This window comes from Columba livia, unplaced genomic scaffold (assembly GCF_036013475.1).
Source record: "Columba livia isolate bColLiv1 breed racing homer unplaced genomic scaffold, bColLiv1.pat.W.v2 Scaffold_153, whole genome shotgun sequence".
Taxonomy (NCBI): domain Eukaryota; kingdom Metazoa; phylum Chordata; class Aves; order Columbiformes; family Columbidae; genus Columba; species Columba livia.
This window is the reverse complement of record NW_027043049.1, coordinates 134731-153756: the sequence shown is the minus strand read 5'-3', so window position 1 is coordinate 153756 and position 19026 is coordinate 134731. Positions and strand designations below refer to the sequence as shown.

The 19026-nt window shown below is 52.5% G+C and overlaps 1 protein-coding gene across 1 annotated transcript; it reads left to right on the top strand.

The window, feature by feature from the left end:
- The first annotated feature begins 7724 nt into the window (after positions 1–7724).
- LOC135577838 (olfactory receptor 14J1-like) lies at positions 7725–8657 on the top strand. The gene is made up of 2 exons (XM_065047955.1): positions 7725–7815; positions 8041–8657. Exons 1-2 carry the CDS (start codon positions 7725–7727, stop codon positions 8655–8657), a joined length of 708 nt encoding a protein of 235 aa, XP_064904027.1.
- The last annotated feature ends 10369 nt before the right edge of the window (positions 8658–19026 follow it).

Here is a 19026-nt window from a genome sequence, read left to right as displayed (position 1 = left end):
TGATGGTCTCTTCCAACTGAAATAATTCTATGATTCTCTATTATCAACTGGAATATTCTTCTATCACATCTTCTAAGTGCTCTTCACATATCTGCCTCTGCACCTACAGTCCTGAAACTTAGGTAATTAGATGCACAAGTGTTGAATACTAATTGTAAATGAGGAAAGCACCATCAATCTATCAGTCTGGTCTGATACCTGCCAGTCCCAGGCAAACACCTCAGGTACACGGGGCCTCTCGAGGTTTGCACTGGGTGCTTATAGTGAGACCATGGAGCTCAGCCCAAAAACCTGAGAATTCCCCTCAAAACTTAAAAACCAAACCAACAACAACAAAAAGAACAAAAAAAACCCACTACTCTATTTTTCATCAGATGAAATAATTCAAAATTTCCAATAAAATATCTGTGGAATTTCTATCCTGCCAAAATATGAATTTTCAGAATGTGTACGGACTGTGGGAGATGAAACGTTGGCCTTTCCCTGTGCTTGCAGTGCCAGGACTCTGTCTATCACTACGTGTATTTAATCCCCTGCACATCCAGGAGTTTCCACCTGTCCTTACCCAGCTCCCCGTGTCTGAACTCATCTCTTCAGAAGCCTGTTGGACATTTGCACTTTCCATCGCTCCCCAGAGGTTCTTCACCTCTCACTCTTGGCTCATTCAGAGCCTCTCAGCTCTCACTCTGCTTTGAGCTTCAGGCAGGTCAAGTCTTTCAGCAGTTGCTTTCCTACTCCCTATAGGCAACTCTTCAATTATGGCAATGGACCTCACTGGAAACTACTTAATTTAACCACAGAACTGAGAAACATCATTAAGTTCTATTGTGTTTTCTTTTTTCTTTTTCCTTTTTGTTTCCTCTAATTAAAAATTCCCCGGTGCCTGTTTACATCCAGTTCTCTAAGGAAACATGAAGCAACCCTGCGAAGAAGCTGTAACAATCAGTGCAAACTTCAGTGCAGAATCTGATGTAAAGAAATGTGCTGGAAATCCCAGGGGCCAATGAGCAGAACAGGAAGTTTGGGGAGCTGGTTATAGATTTCCTGCTAACAGTTTGAGCAGAGAAACATTCTTCACAGAACTGCTCTGTTTATTTGACACCTTTTAGGTCTCCTCTTCTGCCTGTATTTTTATTTTCTTGTTCCTCCACCTCTTCCTTCTTGCAAAACCTTTCCAAGGGAAAGATTCCTGGAATCACAGAGCAACTCAGGTGTGAACATCATCTTGTCTCACTGTCCTGCTCAGGGCAGGGTGACCCAGGTGAGCTTGTCCAAGGCCTCTGCCCAGCTTTGCACCATCCACTAAGGAGCTGAAGGTTCACTGTGTCACATCATACAGGGGGAGAATAGAGACGTTCAACAGTGTTGGCCCAAGTGCTGGTCCCTGAGGGATCCCACTGGTAACTGGCTCAGTGGGCACTTTGTACCACTGGTGACATTTGGGCTCTACGGGGGACTATAGATGCTATATAAAATGCTATAAAAAAGATGTGCTCATATTTTTGTAACACCAGTGTATTGAAAAATTAAAATGTCATGAGTTTGCCTGTTGAAGAGTTGGGGTGTTCAGCTGGAGAAGAGAGGCTCCTGGGAGACCTTATTGCAGCCTTTCTGGACCAAAAAGGGGCCGATAAGAACAATGGGGACGGACTTTTGAGCAGGGGCTGTTGCGACAGGACAAAGGGTGATGGTTTAAACTAGAAGAGGGGAGAGTCAGGAATGAAATGAGGAAGAGATTTTTTACACTGAGTGTGGTAAAACACTGGGACAGGCTTCCCAGAGAGGGGGTGGATGAACCATCCTGGAGACATCCCAGGCCAGACTGGACGGGGCTCTGAGCAATCTGAGCTGCTGAAGATGTCCCTGATGGCCGAGGGGAGTTGGACCAGACGGGCTGTGAATGTCACTTCCAACTCCAACTACTTTGTGATTCTAGGATTCAGTGACAGGAAAGACTGGATGCATCGATGCTTGATAAACAGCAAAGGTCTTGTCTGGCTCGTGCGAGCCAGGCCGGCAGCTTCACCCAGCAGCTCTCCCCACCCGAGTGGAGAGCTGACCCACTTGTGTACAACCAACCCTGCCCCTGCCCCACAGTGCCCAGAGGATGCTGCCCAGGGCCCCAGGATGGACATTTGTGGGAGAGTATTGGGAGCACTGGGAGGTTTACTGGGAGCACTGGGGGTTTACTGGGACTTCTTGGAGGTTTCCTGGGAACAATGGGGGTTGCTGGGATCACTGGAGAGGATAGTGGGGGTTACTACGTACACTAGAAAGATTAGTGGGGGAGTACTGGGAATACTGGGATGGTTACTGGGAGCATGTGGGGTTGCCTGAGTGTTACTGGGAGTACTAGGTGGTTACTGGGAGCACTGGGAGGGCTACTGGGAACACTGGGGGTTTACTGGGAGTCCTTGCAGGATTACTGGGAACAATGGGGGTTGCTGTGAGCACTGGAGGGGTTAGTGGGGGCCACTGGCTGCTCTGGGGAGGTGTCTGGGAACACTGGGGGTTGCTGGGGAGTTACTGGGAGCACTAGGTGGTTACTGGGAGCACTGGGAAGGTTACTGGGAACAGTAGGTTTATTAGTGGGGGGTTTCTGGGAACACTGGGAGGATTCCTGGGAGTTCTTGCAGTGCAGAGAAAAGTCCCATCAGAGTTCCAGACCCGAGCGGTCGGAGGAAGAAATGCAGTCGACTCAATATGAGTGATAAAGCATACTTCAACTTTATTGCCCGAGATAGCGTGCATTTATACCAAATACCATAATTATGCATACTTGTCTCTATCTAATAGGCTAAGCACATTTACTTACTCCACCTACTTGGGTTTAGCTAGCTATGCGCATCCCGCATTCTTCTGACTCTTATCTCTTCAAAAATATCCTGACCCTGCCTTAGTTAGTACTTTTCCGTTCCCCCCTTTCCCACGGCCTAATAGACAAGCTAACTAAGGCCCACTTATGTCAACTAAAATGGGCTCTGCTCGTACAGTTGCTTGGTGGACTCATGTCCACGCTCCTTGAGCCAATCCCTGACATTGCAGGATTACTGGGAACATTGGCGGTTGCTGGGGCTTTACTGGGAGGGTTATTGGGACTGTAACTGGGAACATTAGAAGGATTAGTGCGGGGTTATTGGGAGCATTGTGGGGGTTACTGGGAACATTCCAGTTGGTGGGGGTTTACTGGGAGCACGAGGTGGTTGCTGGGAGCACTGGGAGGGTTATTGGGAGTACTGAGGGTTTATGGGGAATTTTTGGAGGATTACTGGGAACAACGGGGGCTGCTGGGAGCACTGGAGGGGTTAGTGGGGGTTACTGGGAGCACTGGACAGTTACTGGGAGCACTGGAGGGGTTAGTGGGAGGGTTACTGGGAGCACTGGAGGGGTTAGTGGGGGTTACCGGGAGCACTGGAGGGTTACTGGGAGCACTGGAGTGGTTAGTGGGGGTTAGTGGGAGAACTCGAGGGGTTAGTGGGAGGGTTACTGGGAGCACTGGGAGCGGTCAGTGGAAGGGTCAGTGGGAGGTTTACTGGGAGCACTGGAAGGGTCAGTGGGAGGGTTACTGGGAGCACTGGAGGGGTCAGTGGGAGGGTTTTGGGAGCACTGGAGGGGTCAGTGGGAGGGTTACTGGGAGCACTGGGAGCATTAGGGTGACACTGCTGTGGGTGTCCATCACAACCCACCAGCTCAGGGCGAGGACGTTGCCGAGGCCTCTCCAGCAGCTGAGAGCGGCCTCAGTCACAGGCCCTGCCTGTCGTGGGGGTTTGAACTCCCCTGATGTTTCTGGAAGGACGACTCAGCCAGACACAGCCCAGGAGGTTCAGCAAGTGCATCCATGGGAACTTCCTGATGCAAAGGGTGGAGGAGCCGACCAGGAGAGGAGCTGCTGGACCTCATCCTCACTAACAAGGAGGGGCTGGTTGAGGCGGTAAAGGTTGAGGGCTGCCTTGGCTGCAGTGACCATGAGATGGTGGAGTTCAGGATCTCGTGTGGCAGGAGCAGGATAGCAAGCAGAATTGCAACCCTGGATTTCAGCAAGGCAAACTTTGGCCTGTTCAGGCAATTGCTGGGGGAAATCCCGTGGGCAAGGCTGCTTGAAGGCAAATCCATAAATCCACGGGTCCAGATGGGATACACCCGCGGGTGCTGAGGGAGCTGGCTGAGGTCATTGCTGGGCCGCTCTCCATCATCTTTGCTAAGTTGTGGCAAATGGGAGAGGTGCCTGAGGACTGGAGGGAAGCAAATGTCGCTGCAGTCTTCAAAAAGGGCAAGAAGGAGGACCCGGGGAACTCTAGACCAGTCAGCCTCACCTCCATCCCTGGGAAATGATGGAACGACTTCTCCTTGGTGCTGTCTCAAGGTATATCAGGGATAAGAGGGTCATTAGGGGCAGTCAACATGGCTTCATCAAGGGGAAGTCGTGCTTGACCAACTTCATTGACCATTATGAAGACATAACGAGGTGGATACATGATGACACAACAGTGGATGTGGTCTACCTTGACTTCAGTAAAGCCTTTGACACAGTCTCCCACAGCATCCTTGCTGCTAAAATCAGGAAGTGTGGGCTGGATGAGCGGGTAGTGAGGTGGACTGTGAACTGGCTGAAGGGAAGAAGCCAGAGGGTCGTGGTCAATGGGGCAGAGTCCAGTTGAGGCCTGGATCTAGTGCAGTGCCTCAGGGGGCAGTGCTGGGGCCAGTACTATTCAATAAATTCATCAGTGACTTGGATGAGGAAATACAGTGACTGTCAGCAAGTTTGCTGGTGACACCAAGCTAGAGGAGTGGTGACACTGGAAGCTGTGCTGCCATCCAGAGACCTGGACAGGCTGGAGAGTTGGGCAGGGAAAATGTAATGAAATAGAACAAGGGCAAGTGTAGAGTCTTACATCTGGGCAAGAAGAACCCCAGGTTCCAGTATAAATTGGGAAAGGATCTGTTGGAGACCAGTGTAGGGGAAAGGGACCTGGGGGTCCTGGGGACAGCAGGATGACCATGAGCCAGCACTGGGCCCTTTTGGCCAGGAAGGCCAATGGGACCAGGGGGGTTTAGAAGGGGGTGGTCAGTAGCTCAGAGGGGTTCTCCTGCCCCTCTGCTCTGCCCTGGGGAGACCACACCTGGAATATTCTCATACCAATATATTTTTTACTAGCAAGAATACAATGCTGGCAAGAAGTATCTCTGCAGAGCAGACACAACTAACAATACTGATTACTTGAGGTTGTCTCAAAGGATGTGCCCCTGGAGCCCCAGGGACACCTGGAGGAGCCCAGAGGGGACAGAGAAAGGGACATCATGGGCTGCTCCTGTGCTGCTGAGCCGGGCTGGGCTCCTGGGACACAGGGAGCTCATGGCAGCGGCAGCGCTGCAGAGAGACAGCTCTGCCCAGGAGCAGCTCCTCTGCACACGCAGCAGGGCTGAGGGCTCTGCCTACAGCACCGAGGGCACGGGAGCCAGGCACAGAGAGGGAAACACAGTCTGGGGTGGGAGGATGCTGAGAGTTCACTGGAAATGAAATCCTCTCAGATATGAAGCCTGTGGCTACAGGGCATTGCATCTGCAAATCTTGGTAGGATCTCAGAAAGCTGTCACATTGCAGAGCCTGCGAGAGACGTAAGTACAGGTCTCAGAGATTCTCTGATCAGAGGAGAGGATGTGCTGCAGAGGAGGGATTGCCTTCTGCACTGTCAGAGACAAGACGTGAATGCTGCGTTCTCCCCAGGGTGGCTGTGGGGTGTAAATGTAAATGTGCAGGCAGGGGTGCCCAGGGCTGTCCTGCAGAGCAGGGTCCCTGCACCCCAGGGCTGTGCCGGGCAGGGACTCTGCCGCCTGCCAGTATCAGCGCTCAGCCTGCCCGGGAGAGCCCAGCCGCACTGAGGGGAGAAGCTGTGGTGGAGGAGCAAACCCTATCGGGCAAGAAAGGGGCCTCTGCTGTGGAGAGGGTGCTGTGTGGGTCAGGATTGCTCACACATGCAGATCATCCCCAGTATTTTTCCAAGGGGATGCTTCAAGGAGAAGATCAATGCAAGGATTGCCAGACAGATAAGGAGCTTTCCTGAGCCTGTCTTTTCAGTTTCCTCTCCCAAGGGCTGGGGGGTGCAGGAAAGGATAAAATGAAAATGAGCTCTCATGCTTAAACAAGTCACTGAGACTCCTGAACTGCAGCTGTGAGTGATCAGTCCATCTGCCAGAAGGCTCATGACATCCCTTCCCCACCCCTCTGCCTGTGCACAGCACCTGCATCACCTTGGCTGGACCCGTCAGCCTTAGTCTGACCTGTCCTGTTTTCCAGCCTGCAAACAGGAAGATGCCCCCAGGCAGTGCCCTGTGAACAGGCAGGATCTGTAGGGCCAGGGGGAGGGCACAGAGGGTGGGATGGTCTGTGAGCACTGACAGGGAAGAGACATGGACAGGGGAACACCTCCCAGGGGGAAGATCTCCAGGCAGCAGGGAAATGATCAGAAATGAGAGGAAACCAAACCCGGAATTGTTATGGGAGGGAGAACAGAGAAAAGTCCTGTGACCCCCTGCAGTGCAGATCCCTCCTGTGAGCAGCCCCCTGGCCTCCTCTCCCACCCAGCAAAGCCTCTGCCCTCAGGGCCGGGGGCTCCAAGGCATGAAGCAGCTCCTGTGCAGCCAGAGCTCCAGTTCCTCTGCAGAGCACAGGGGCTGAGAGCAGCTGCCCGGCAGTGTTGGTGTCTGGGAGGTGGCTGCACAGCTGGGGAAGGGTGACGCTGTCTGCGTGCCCAGCTGCCTCTGCCCTGGCCTCTCTCACACCCACCCTCACCGCATTCTCCTTCTTGCTCCCCTGCTCTGGGTCACTGCTGTTGGGATCTTGTTCTTGCTGTCAGGCTCTCTGGGGATGGCAGTTTCAGCTGCAGAGTCACAGCCTGATCTTGTGGGTCCTTTCCTGCAGGTATGTCCATGGGCACACGTGTCCCAGCTTTGCTCTGACCTGTGGGCTGTGGGCAATGCAGTCTGTGGGGCTGGGGATTGAGCTGTGTGTCTTGGGCTAAACGTTGGGTGCTGAGACCTTAAGAAAGTGTGATACATGTCGTGGTCTGAGGTGGATCCCTCTGCCCTCAGCAGTGCCTGGTGGCTTTTCAGGGTAACATGGGAGTGTGATCAGGCTCCATCTCAGAAAGGTGCCAGCCCAGGGCAGCTGGAGCAAGACAGAGGGACAGAGCAGCTGCCCTCACTCTGCACTGACCCACAGGCATCCTCTGGTCTCGCAGGACTCGCTCTGTTCTCCCTGAGTGCAGCAGAAATGCTGATGGTTTCTGACATCCAAGAACACTCCCCAGGGTGAGAGGGGAGAAGTAGCTGTAAAAAACCCCAAACCTTTCAAAATGCCTTCTGCCATCTCATTTCCTTATCCCTGGGAGTGCAGATGCTGACAGGTATTTCTGGACCAGGAGCAGCTTCATGTGACAAAGCTGAACCCCAGGACTGGCCCCTGCCCCCTGTTTCTGTGACCCCACTGCTGCAGAGCAGGGCTGACTCCTCAGCATCAGCGGGCACAGGCCCTGCTCCTCACTGCACCTCCAGCCAGCACCACCCAGGGCTCAGACACCGAGCTGAGGGAAGGTCTGGAAAAGGACAAGGGGTGTGGAGCAGGGGCGGGTGTGTGAGAAATTATTTTGACTCTGCTCAGAGAAGCCTCCCCTAACGTCTCACTGTCTTTTCCTTCTGTAACAGTGCCCTATGCTTGGAGGTAGCAAATGTCCAACAGCAGCTCCATCACCCAGTTCCTCCTCCTGCCGTTCACAGACACACGGGAGCTGCAGCTCTTGCACTTCTGGCTCTTCCTGGGTATCTACCTGGCTGCCCTTCTGGGCAATGGCCTCATCATCACCACCATAGCCTGGGACCAGCACCTCCACACCCCCATGTACTTCTTCCTGCTCAACCTCGCCCTCCTCGACCTGGGCTCCATCTCCACCATTGTCCCCAAGTCCATGGCCAATTCCCTCTGGGACACCAGGGCCATCTCCTACACAGGATGTGCTGCCCAAGTGTTTCTGGTTGTCTTTTTAGCTTCAGCAGAGTATTGGCTCCTCACCATCATGTCCTATGACCGCTACGTTGCCATCTGCAAACCCCTGCACTACGGGACCCTCCTGGGCAGCAGAGCTTGTGTCCACATGGCAGCAGCTGCCTGGGCCACTGGGTTTCTCAATGCTCTGCTGCACACGGCCAATACATTTTCACTGCCCCTGTGCAAGGGCAATGCCCTGGGCCAGTTCTTCTGTGAAATCCCCCAGATCCTCAAGCTCTCCTGCTCACACTCCTACCTCAGGGAAGCTGGGTTTCTTCTAGTTGGCTTTTCTTTCGCTTTTGGCTGTTTTGTGTTCATCGTGGTGTCCTACGTGCAGATCTTGAGGGCCGTGCTGAGGATCCCCTCTGAGCAGGGACGGCACAAAGCCTTTTCCACCTGCCTCCCTCACCTGGCCGTGGTCTCCCTGTTCCTCAGCACTGCCATGTTTGCCTACTTGAAGCCTCCCTCCATCTCCTCCCCATCCCTGGACCTGGTTTTGTCCATTCTGTACTCAGTGGTGCCTCCAGCAGTGAACCCCCTCATCTACAGCATGAGGAACCAGGAGCTCAAGGATGCCCTGAGGAAACAGATGACTGGATTTCTTCTGAAGCTATAAACTGTCTCTAACTTCTTCTACATGAGAGTCCAACTCATTGCAGGTTCATCCTGTGTGCAGTATTTTTTGTTTCTCCTTGTGTTTGCTTATTATGAAAATATTTTAATTCCCTTTGTAATTCACTGCCTGCTTTTCTTTTCTCTCTGAGTGGGTGTGTCAGTGATGAATTCGTGCTCTCTGTGTTTAAGTAAAATAAAGGGACTTTCCACCATTTTTTTTTCTCTTGACATCGTAACTCCAAGGCCTCTCTGGAGCTGCAGGGACAGTTCCCGTGATGGGTGGAAGGGAAAAGAGTCCATCCTGGCAGCCCTGCCAGGGAGCAGCAGCGCTTGTTCTTCCAGAGCTGTTCTGGTTCCACTCCCACACTCTCCTTCTCATCCCTGGTGTTGGTGCAAGGCCTGAGTGCTCTGGCAGCTTGGTCACCGTCCTGCTGTGTGTCAGTGCTGTGAGCGCAGGCAGGGACAGGCAATGGGCACTGCTGTGACAGAGCTGTCCCCAGAACAGCCTTTCCATAAAGAAAGGTGATCTCCTATGGGCATGGCATGATGGTTTATATCTTCTTGCGAAGTTTCACCCAATCATATTCCTACAAAAGTCACCCACAGAAGAAACCCCAGTGTACAGCTGAACAGTGTGTGTGTGCAGGGCTGGCACACAGCAGTGTCCTCTCACAGCCAGGCTCCTGCCAGAGACCTGCAGGACCAGCAGAGCAGGGGCTGGGCTGTGCCCCTGTGCACTGGACACCCCATAGAAGGAGCCCCAGGTCAATCATCATGGACTGGCCCCTCACAACCACCATTATCAGTACCGGCCTTTCACCCAGAGAATCTGTTCTTCCCTCCATGGATGGACACTCAGTGAATAGTTCGGTAGTCTGTGTTGCTTTGTACAGATGAGATGTGAGTACGCATATCATCCCTCAACTCAAGGACACTGAATGAGTAAGTCAGAAGCCAATGTTTCCACTGTATGGATGAGATATGAGCATGCATATCATGTACATAAGTTGAACTCAACTCAGTACAAACCCCATCAACTATTCCTGCATGTTCCACGAAGGCCTGAATGCAGCACTAGGATGTGCTGCCTTGAACTGAGGTCCCCATGTCCATTCCTCATGACGTGGGACATGAGGATGGCCATGCCTAAGGATCTGGACATGCTGGATCATGGGGCTGAGGCCTATTGTCTGAGGCTCAACAAAGCCAAGTGCTGGGTCCTGCACTTGGGTCACAACAGCCCCAGGCAGTGCTAGAGGCTCAGGGAGGAGTGGCTGTAAAGCTGCCTGGTGGAAAGGGATGTGCGGGTGTTGAGCAATAGCTGGCTGAATATGAGCCAGAATGTTTCCAGGTGGCCAAAAAGGCCACCAGCATCCTGGCTTGTATCAAGAATAGTGTGGCCAGCATGACTAGAGAAGTGATCGTGCCACTGCTCTCGGCACTGGTGAGGCCGCACGTTGAATCCTGTGTTCAGGTTTGGGCTCCTCATCTCAAGAAGGACATTGAGGTACTAGAGAGAGTGCAGAGGAGGCGACAAAGCATTTGTTTAATTTGATACAACAAGCATACTATTATCTGGTCAGGCACTGGGCTATGGGTGGGGGGATGGATGGGTTCGGTATTATGAGGTTAGCTGAGTCTCAGACACTCATAATCCAGGCGGAATCATGTGGCTGTGAAGGGGACAGTGGGGTCAGTTCTTTCTCTGGAGGTGACAGCCCAGCAGCAGGGACATGGCTGGGAAAGGGAAAGAACCTCTGCCCAAGTGCCCACAGGTCTTACCCAGGAAGAGAGACGGGTTGTCATGTCCATCCCACCTGAGAACATGACGGGACATCGGCAGGGACATGGTCGTGTCTGTCAGAGATGCTGAAAGGCCAGCAGCACTCATGGGATTTAGAAGATCATGGCGAGGTGACTTCTCTCTGGTCAGGTAAAAGACCACAAGAAGCCTAACGGGTTGGGTTCCCTGCATGAAGGGCAGTTTATGAGATGGTCGAGCTTGTCTTGATAGTGGGAAGAAGCAGGAAAGAGAAAAAAGAAGTCTACTTGGAAGGTGAGGAATGGATATGAGGAGGAAGAAATGTCACTGGAAGGGCAGTGCTGTGGGGCAAGAGGTGACCCAGAGGGAGCTGGATCAGCCCATGGTTTGTGTGCCAAAGAGCAGCCAGTGAGGGTGCAGACACAGCAGTGAAGGTGCAGAAATGCTGGGCTGAGAGCAGGTGGGGAAGCGAGATTGATGTTTGCAGCCTGCAGGGAAAGAGGCTGGAGGTCATGGCTTCTCTTCTCTGCTTCAGAAAGCAAACCAAGGCATTTCTCACCATCAGAGTTGAAGAAAAGACTCAAAGGAGACCTCATGGTGGCTACAGCTTCCTCACAAGGGGAGAAGGAAGGGTAGGTATTGATCTCTTCTCTGTGGTGACTAGTGAAGGAGCCCAATGTAATGGCAGGAATATGTGTCAGGGGAGGTTTAGGTTGGACATGAGGAAAAGGTTCTTATCCCAGAGGCGCTGGACACTGAACAGGCTCCCCAGGGAGGTGTCACGGCCCCAACCTGACAGTGTTCAAGAAGAGACTGGACAACGTCCTCAGACACACGGGGTGACCTGTTGGGTGTCCTGTGCAGGGACAGGAGTTGGACTCCGTGATCCTTTGGGTCCTTCCAACTCAGGACATTCCAATATTCTATGAAATACTAGGTGAAAAGTCCTTGTTTTCATGGTACAAATGAGCTGCAAACATACACATCATGTGCATGTCCAGTGTGTGCATCTGGTGAGATGAACCCAAGGGAGCACAAATCCATCAGCTATTCCTTGGCGTGCCATAAAGGTCCGTGGGACAGAGATGGTGTTCAGGGGTCTCTTCCAACCTGTGTTATTGTAGGATTCCATGAATCTTTTCCTTGGAGAGCTCTTTCACGTCAGAATAGACAGAGGAAGAAGGAAAAAAGGCAGAAGCAGAGATGTAAAATGCCCCAGAGTAAACGCAGCAGCTCCTCTGAGGAACGTTTCTCCACTCAAACCCTTGATAGGAAATCTATCAGATACATTTGATGAAAGCAGCTTAGTTTGATCTGCTCACACACTGGACCACAAGGAGGGTGATGGTGGGTACGATGCCGTGGGGTCACTGTGTCTCAGGAACTCATAGTCCAGTAGGAACCAATGGCTGTGGAAGGGACTGTGAGGTCACTTCTGCCTCTGCAGGGGATTGGCCAACAGCAGGAACATGGCTGGGAAAGGACTGTGAGGTCACACAGACAAGACAAGCAATCGGGCCCAATCAGCATGGCTGGATGAAAGGCAGGTCCTGCTTGACCACCCTGATCTCTTCTGTGACAAGGTGATGGGCTGAGCAGATGAGGGAAAGTCTGTCGTGGGGAGTGAATCCGCCACACGGGCTGTGGGTGTTGTGTCCTTAGACTGCAGTAAAGCCTTTGACACCGTGTCCCACAGCATCTCCTGGAGAAGCTGCAGCTCGTGGCCTGGATGGTGTATGTGCGATGGAGGGCTGGACGAAAAGAATTGTGGTGAACAGAGCCAAATCCAGTTGGTGTCCGGTCACAAGTGGTGTCCCCAGGGCTCAGTATTTGACTCAGTTCTATTTAACCTCAGGCTCAGGGAAGAGTGGCTGGAAAATTGCCTGGTGGAAAGGGATCAGGGGGTGTTGATTGAAAGCAGCTGAACATGAGCCTGTGTGTGCCCAGATGGCCAAAAGGGCCACCAGCATCCTTGCTTGTATCAGGAATGGTGTGGCCAGCAGGACTAGCATGGTTGTGCCACTGTTCTCAGTGCTGATGAGGTCGCATCTTGAATCCTGTGTTCAGGTTTGGGCCCTTTATCATAAGAAGGACATTGAGGCACTAGAGAGAGTGCAGAGGAGGGAACGGAGCTGGTGAGGGGCTGGAGCACAAGTGTGGTGAGGAGCGGCTGAGGGAACTGGTGGGTTCAGCTGGAGGAGGCTGAGGGGAGACCTTCTCGCTGTCCACAACTGCCTGAAAGGAGGTTGAACATGGAGGGGGTTGGTCTCTTCTCCCAAGTAGCAAGTGATAGGACAAGAGGAAATGGCCTCAAATTGTGCTAGGGAAGGTTCAGATTGGATATTAGGAAAAAATTCTTCCTGGAAAGGGCTGTCAGGCATTGGAACAGGCTGCCCAGGGCAGTGGTGGAGTCACCATTCCTGCAGGGGTTTATAAGATGTTTAGACGAGGTTCTTAGGGACACGGTTTAGTTCTAGATTTGGTTGTGGTTGGACTCAATGCTCCTGATGGTCTCTTCCAACTGAAATAATTCTATGATTCTCTATTATCAACTGGAATATTCTTCTATCACATCTTCTAAGTGCTCTTCACATATCTGCCTCTTCACCTACAGTCCTGAAACTTAGCTAATTAGATGCACAAGTGTTGAATACTAATTGTAAATGAGGAAAGCACCATCACTCTATCAGTCTGGTCTGATACCCGCCAGTCCCAGGCAAACACCTCAGGTACACGGGGCCTCTCGAGGTTTGCACTGGGTGCTTATAGTGAGACCATGGAGCTCAGCCCAAAAACCTGAGAATTCCCCTCAAAACTGAAAACCAAAACAACAACAACAAAAAGAACAAAAAACCCCACACTCTTTATTTCATGAGATGAAATAATTCAATATTTCCAATAAAATGTCTGTGGAATTTATATCCTGCCAAAATATGAATTTTCAGAATGTGTACGGACTGTGGGAGATGAAACGTTGGCCTTTCCCTGTGCTTGCAGTGCCAGAACTCTGTCTATCACTACGTGTATTTAATCCCCTGCACATCCAGGAGTTTCCACCTGTCCTTACCCAGCTCCCCGTGTCTGAACTCATCTCTTCAGAAGCCTGTCTGGACATTTGCACTTTCCATCGCTCCCCAGAGGTTCTTCACCTCTCACTCTTGGCTCATTCAGAGCCTCTCAGCTCTCACTCTGCTTTGAGCTTCAGGCAGGTCAAGTCTTTCAGCAGTTGCTCTCCTACTCCCTATAGGCAACTCTTCAACTATGGCAATGGGTCTCGCTGGAAACTACTTAATTTAACCACAGAACTGAGAAACATCATTAAGTTCTATTGTGTTTTCTTTTTTTTTTTTCCTTTGATGTTTCCTCTAATTAAAAATTCCCCGGTACCTGTTTACATCCAGTTCTCTAAGGAAACATGAAGCAATTCCTGCGAAGAAGCTGTAACAATCAGTGCAAACTTCAGTGCAGAATCTGATGTAAAGAAATGTGCTGGAAATCCCAGGGGCCAATGAGCAGAACAGGTAATTTGGGGAGCTGGTTATAGATTTTCTGCTAACAGTTTGAGCAGAGAAACATTCTTCACAGAACTGCTCTGTTTATTTGACACCTTTTAGGTCTCCTCCTCTGCCTGTATTTTTATTTTCTTGTTCCTCCACCTCTTCCTTCTTCCAAAACCTTTCCAAGGGAAAGATTCCTGGAATCACAGAGCAACTCAGGTGTGAACATCATCTTGTCTCACTGTCCTGCTCAGGGCAGGGTGACCCAGGTGAGCTTGTCCAAGGCCTCTGCCCAGCTTTGCACCATCCACTAAGGAGCTGAAGGTTCACTGTGTCACATCATACAGGGGGAGAACAGAGACATTCAACAGTGTGGGACCAAGTGCTGGTCCCTGAGGGATCCCACTGGTAACTGGCTCTGTGGGCACTTTGTACCACTGGTGACATTTGGCTCTACGGGGGACTATAGATGCTATATAAAATGCTATAGAAAAAGATGTGCTCATGCTTTTGTGACACTAGTGTATTGAAAAATTAAAATGTCATGAGTTTGCCTGTTGAAGAGTTGGGGTGTTCAGCTGGAGAAGAGAGGCTCCTGGGAGACCTTATTGCAGCCTTTCTGGACTGAAAAGGGGCCGATAAGAGCAATGGGGACAGACTTTAGAGCAGGGGCTGTTGCGACAGGACAAGGGGTGATGGTTTAAACTAGAAGAGGGGAGAGTCAGGAATGAAATGAGGAAGAGATTTTCTACACTTAGGGTGGTAAAACACTGGGACAGGCTTCCCAGAGAGGGGGTGGATGAACCATCCCGGAGACATCCCAGGCCAGGCTGGACGGGGCTCTGAGCAACCTGAGCTGCTGAAGATGTCCCTGATGGCCAAGGGGAGTTGGACCAGACGGGCTGTGAATGTCACTTCCAACTCCAACTACTCTGTGATTCTAGGATTCAGTGACAGGAAAGACTGGATGCATCGATGCTTGATAAACAGCAAAGGTCTTGTCTGGCTTGTGCGAGCCAGGCCGGCAGCTTCACCCAGCAGCTCTCCCCACCCGAGTGGAGAGCTGACCCACTTGTGTACAACCGACCCTGCCCCTGCCCCACAGTGCCCAGAGGATGCTGCCCAGGGCCCCAGGATGGACATTTGTGGGGGAGTATTGGGAGCACTGGGAGGTTCACTGGGAGCACTGGGGGTTTACTGGGACTTCTTGGAGGTTTCCTGGGAACAATGGGGGTTGCTGGGATCACTGGAGAGGATAGTGGGGGTTACTACGTACACTAGAAAGATTAGTGGGGGAGTACTGGGAATACTGGGAGGGTTACTGGGAGCATGTGGGGTTGCCTGAGTATTACTGGGAGTACTAGGTGGTTACTGGGAGCACTGGGAGGGCTACTGGGAACACTGGGGGTTTACTGGGAGTCCTTGCAGGATTACTGGGAACAATGGGGGTTGCTGTGAGCACTGGAGGGGTTAGTGGGGGCCACTGGCTGCTCTGGGGAGGTGTCTGGGAACACTGGGGGTTGCTGGGGAGTTACTGGGAGCACTAGGTGGTTACTGGGAGCACTGGGTAGGTTACTGGGAACAGTAGGTTTATTAGTGGGGGGTTTCTGGGAACACTGGAGGGTTCCTGAGAGTTCTTGCAGGATTACTGGGAACATTGGGGGTTGCTGGGGCTTTACTGGGAGGGTTATTGGGAGTGTAACTGGGAACATTAGAAGGATTAGTGCGGGGTTATTTGGAGCATTGTGGGGGTTACTGGGAACATTCCAGTTGGTGGGGGTTTACTGGGAGCACGAGGTGGTTGCTGGGAGCACTGGGAGGGTTATTGGGAGCACTGAGGGTTTACTGGGAATTTTTGGAGGATTACTGGGAACAACGGGGGTTGCTGAGAGCACTGGAGGGGTTAGTGGGGGTTACTGGGAGCACTGGAGGGGTTACTGGGAGCACTGGAGGTGTTAGTGGGAGGGTTACTGGGAGCACTGGAGGGGTTAGTGGGGGTTACTGGGAGCACTGGAGGGGATGCTGGGAGCACTGGATTGGTTAGTGGGGGTTAGTGGGAGCACTGGAGGGGTTAGTGGGAGGGTTATTGGGAGCACTGGCGGGTTAGTGGGGGTTACTGGGAGCACTGGAGGGGTCAGTGGGATAATTACTGGGAGCACTGGAGGGGTTAGTGGGAGGGTTACTGGGAGCACTGGGAGTGGTCAGTGGAAGGGTCAGTGGGAGGTTTACTGGGAGCACTGGAAGTGTCAGTGGGAGGGTTACTGGGAGCACTGGAGGGGTTAATGGGAGGGTTACTGGGAGCACTGGAGGGGTTAGTGGGAGTTATTGGGAGCACTGGGAGCATTAGGGTGACACTGCTGTGGGTGTCCATCACAACCCACCAGCTCAGGGCGAGGACGTTGCCGAGGCCTCTCCAGCAGCTGAGAGCGGCCTCAGTCACAGGCCCTGCTTGTTGTGGGGGTTTGAACTCCCCTGATGTTTCTGGAAGGACGACTCAGCCAGACACAGCCCAGGAGGTTCAGCAAATGCATCCATGGGAACTTCCTGATGCAAAGGGTGGAGGAGCCGACCAGGAGAGGAGCTGCTGGACCTCATCCTCACTAACAAGGAGGGGTTGGTTGAGGTGGTAAAGGTTGAGGGCTGCCTTGGCTGCAGCGACCATGAGATGGCGGAGTTCAGGATCTGGTGTGGCAGGAGCAGGATAGCAAGCAGAATTGCAACCCTGGATTTCAGCAGGGCAGACTTTGGCCTCCTCAGGCAATTGCTGGGGGAAATCCCGTGGGCAAGGCTGCTTGAAGGAAAATCCATAAATCCATGGGTCCGGAGGGGATGCACCCGCGGGTGCTGAGGGAGCTGGCTGAGGTCATTGCTGGACCGCTCTTCATCATCTTTGCTAAGTTGTGGCAAATGGGAGAGGTGCCTGAGGACTGGAGGGAAGCAAATGTCACTGCAGTCTTCAAAAAGGGCAAGAAGGAGGACCCGGGGAACTCTAGACCGGTCAGCCTCACCTCCATCCCTGGGAAACTGATGGAATGACTTCTCCTTGGTGCCGTCTCAAGGCATATCAGAGATAAGAGGGTCATTAGGGGCAGTCAACATGGCTTCACCAAGGGGAAGTCGTGCTTGACCAACCTCATTGACCATTATGAAGACATAATGAGGTGGATACATGATGACAAAACAGTGGATGTGGTCTACCTTGACTTCAGTAAAGCCTTTGACACAGTCTCCCACAGCATCCTTGCTGCTAAAATCAGGAAGTGTGGGCTGGATGACTGGGTAGTGAGGTGGACTGTGAACTGGCTGAAGGCAAGAAGCCAGAGGGTCGTGGTCAATGGGGCAGAGTCCAGTTGAGGCCTGGATCTAGTGCAGTGCCTCAGGGGCAGTGCTGGGGCCACTACTATACAGTGACTTGGATGAGGAAATAGATTGACTGTCAGCAAATTTGCTGAAGACACCAAGCTGGGAGGAGTGGGTGACACTGGAAGCTGTGCTGCCATCAGAGACCTGGACAGGCTGGAGAGTTGGGGGGGGGAAATGTAACGAAATAGAAGAAGGGCAAGTGTAGAGTCTTACATGTGGGCAAGAAGAACCCCAGGTTCCAGTGTAAGTTGGGGAAGGACCTGTTGGAGAGCAGTGTAGGGGAAAGGGACCTGGGGGTCCTGGGGACAGCAGGGTGACCATGAGCCAGCACTGGGCCCTTGTGGCCAGGAAGCCAATGGTACCTGGGGGGGATTAGAAGGGGGTGGTCAGTAGCTCAGATAGGTTCTCCTGCCCCTCTGCTCTGCCCTGGGGAGACCACACCTGGAATATTCTCATACCAATATATTTTTTACTAGCAAGAATACAATGCTGGCAAGAAGCATCTCTGCAGAGCAGACACAACAAACAATACTGATTACTTGAGGTTGTCTCAAAGGATGTGCCCCTGGAGCCTGAGGGACACCTGGAGGAGCCCAGAGGGGACAGAGAAAGGGACATCATGGGCTGCTCTGTGCTGCTGAGCTGGGCTGGGCTCCTGGGACACAGGGAGCTCATGGCAGCGGCAGCGCTGCAGAGAGACAGCTCTGCCCAGGAGCAGCTCCTCTGCACACGCAGCAGGGCTGAGGGCTCTGCCTGCAGCACTGAGGGCACAGGAGCCAGGCACAGAGAGGGAAACGCAGTCTGGGCTGGGAGGATGCTGAGAGGTCACTGGAAATGAAATCCTCTCAGATATGAAGCCTGTGGCTGCAGGGCATTGAACCTGCAAATCATGGTAGGATCTCAGAAAGCTGTCACATTGCAGAGCCTGCGAGAGATTTAAGTACAGCTCTCAGAGGTTCTCTGATCAGAGGGGAGGATGTGCTGCAGAGCAGGGATTGCCTTCTGCACTGTCAGAGACAAGACGTGAATGCTGCGTTCTCCCCAGGGTGGCTGTGGGGTGTAAATGTAAATGTGCAGGCAGGGGTGCCCAGGGCTGTCCTGCAGAGCAGGGTCCCTGCACCCCAGGGCTGTGCCGGGCAGGGACTCTGCCGCCTGCCAGGGTCAGCGCTCAGCCTGCCTGGGGAGATCCCAGCAACACTGAGGGGAGAAGCTGTGGGGGGAAGGAGCGACCCCCGGCAGGGCAGGGTCCTTCTGCTGCTGGGTTCTCCGTGGGTCAGGGCTGCTCACAGATCCAGCTCACTCCAGAATATTGACAAGAGGAGGTTTCAAGGAGAAGAAGACAAAGAGTACTACAAAGATAAGGGACCTCCCTGAGTCTGTGTTTTCAGTCTCCTCCTCTGGGGAATGGGTGGTGATTAAGGCAGTTCTTAATTTTAAACAAATACTTGAAACACATGAACTGCAGTAGGTCTTCAAGAGAACCCTGACATGCCTTGCCTCTCCTCTGCCTATGTAGAACCAGCATCACCTTTGCTGGACACCTTACACTTAATCTGACCTGTCCTGTTTTCCAGCCTGCAAACAGGAAGATGCCCCCAGGCACTGCCCTGTGAACAGGCAGGATCTGTAGGGCCAGGGGGAGGGCACAGAGGGTGGGATGGTCTGTGAGCACTGACAGGGAAGAGACATGGACAGGGAAACACCTCCCAGGGGAGAATCTCCAGGCAGCAGGGAAATGATCAGAAATG

Coding starts and splice junctions, on each gene's coding strand:
- LOC135577838 (XM_065047955.1), top strand. CDS start 7,725: ATGTCCAACAGCAGCTCCATCACCCAGTTCCTCCTCCTGCCGTTCACA. Junction 7,816..8,040: donor GCACTTCTGGCTCTTCCTGG/GTATCTACCTGG, acceptor TTGTCTTTTTAG/CTTCAGCAGAGTATTGGCTC.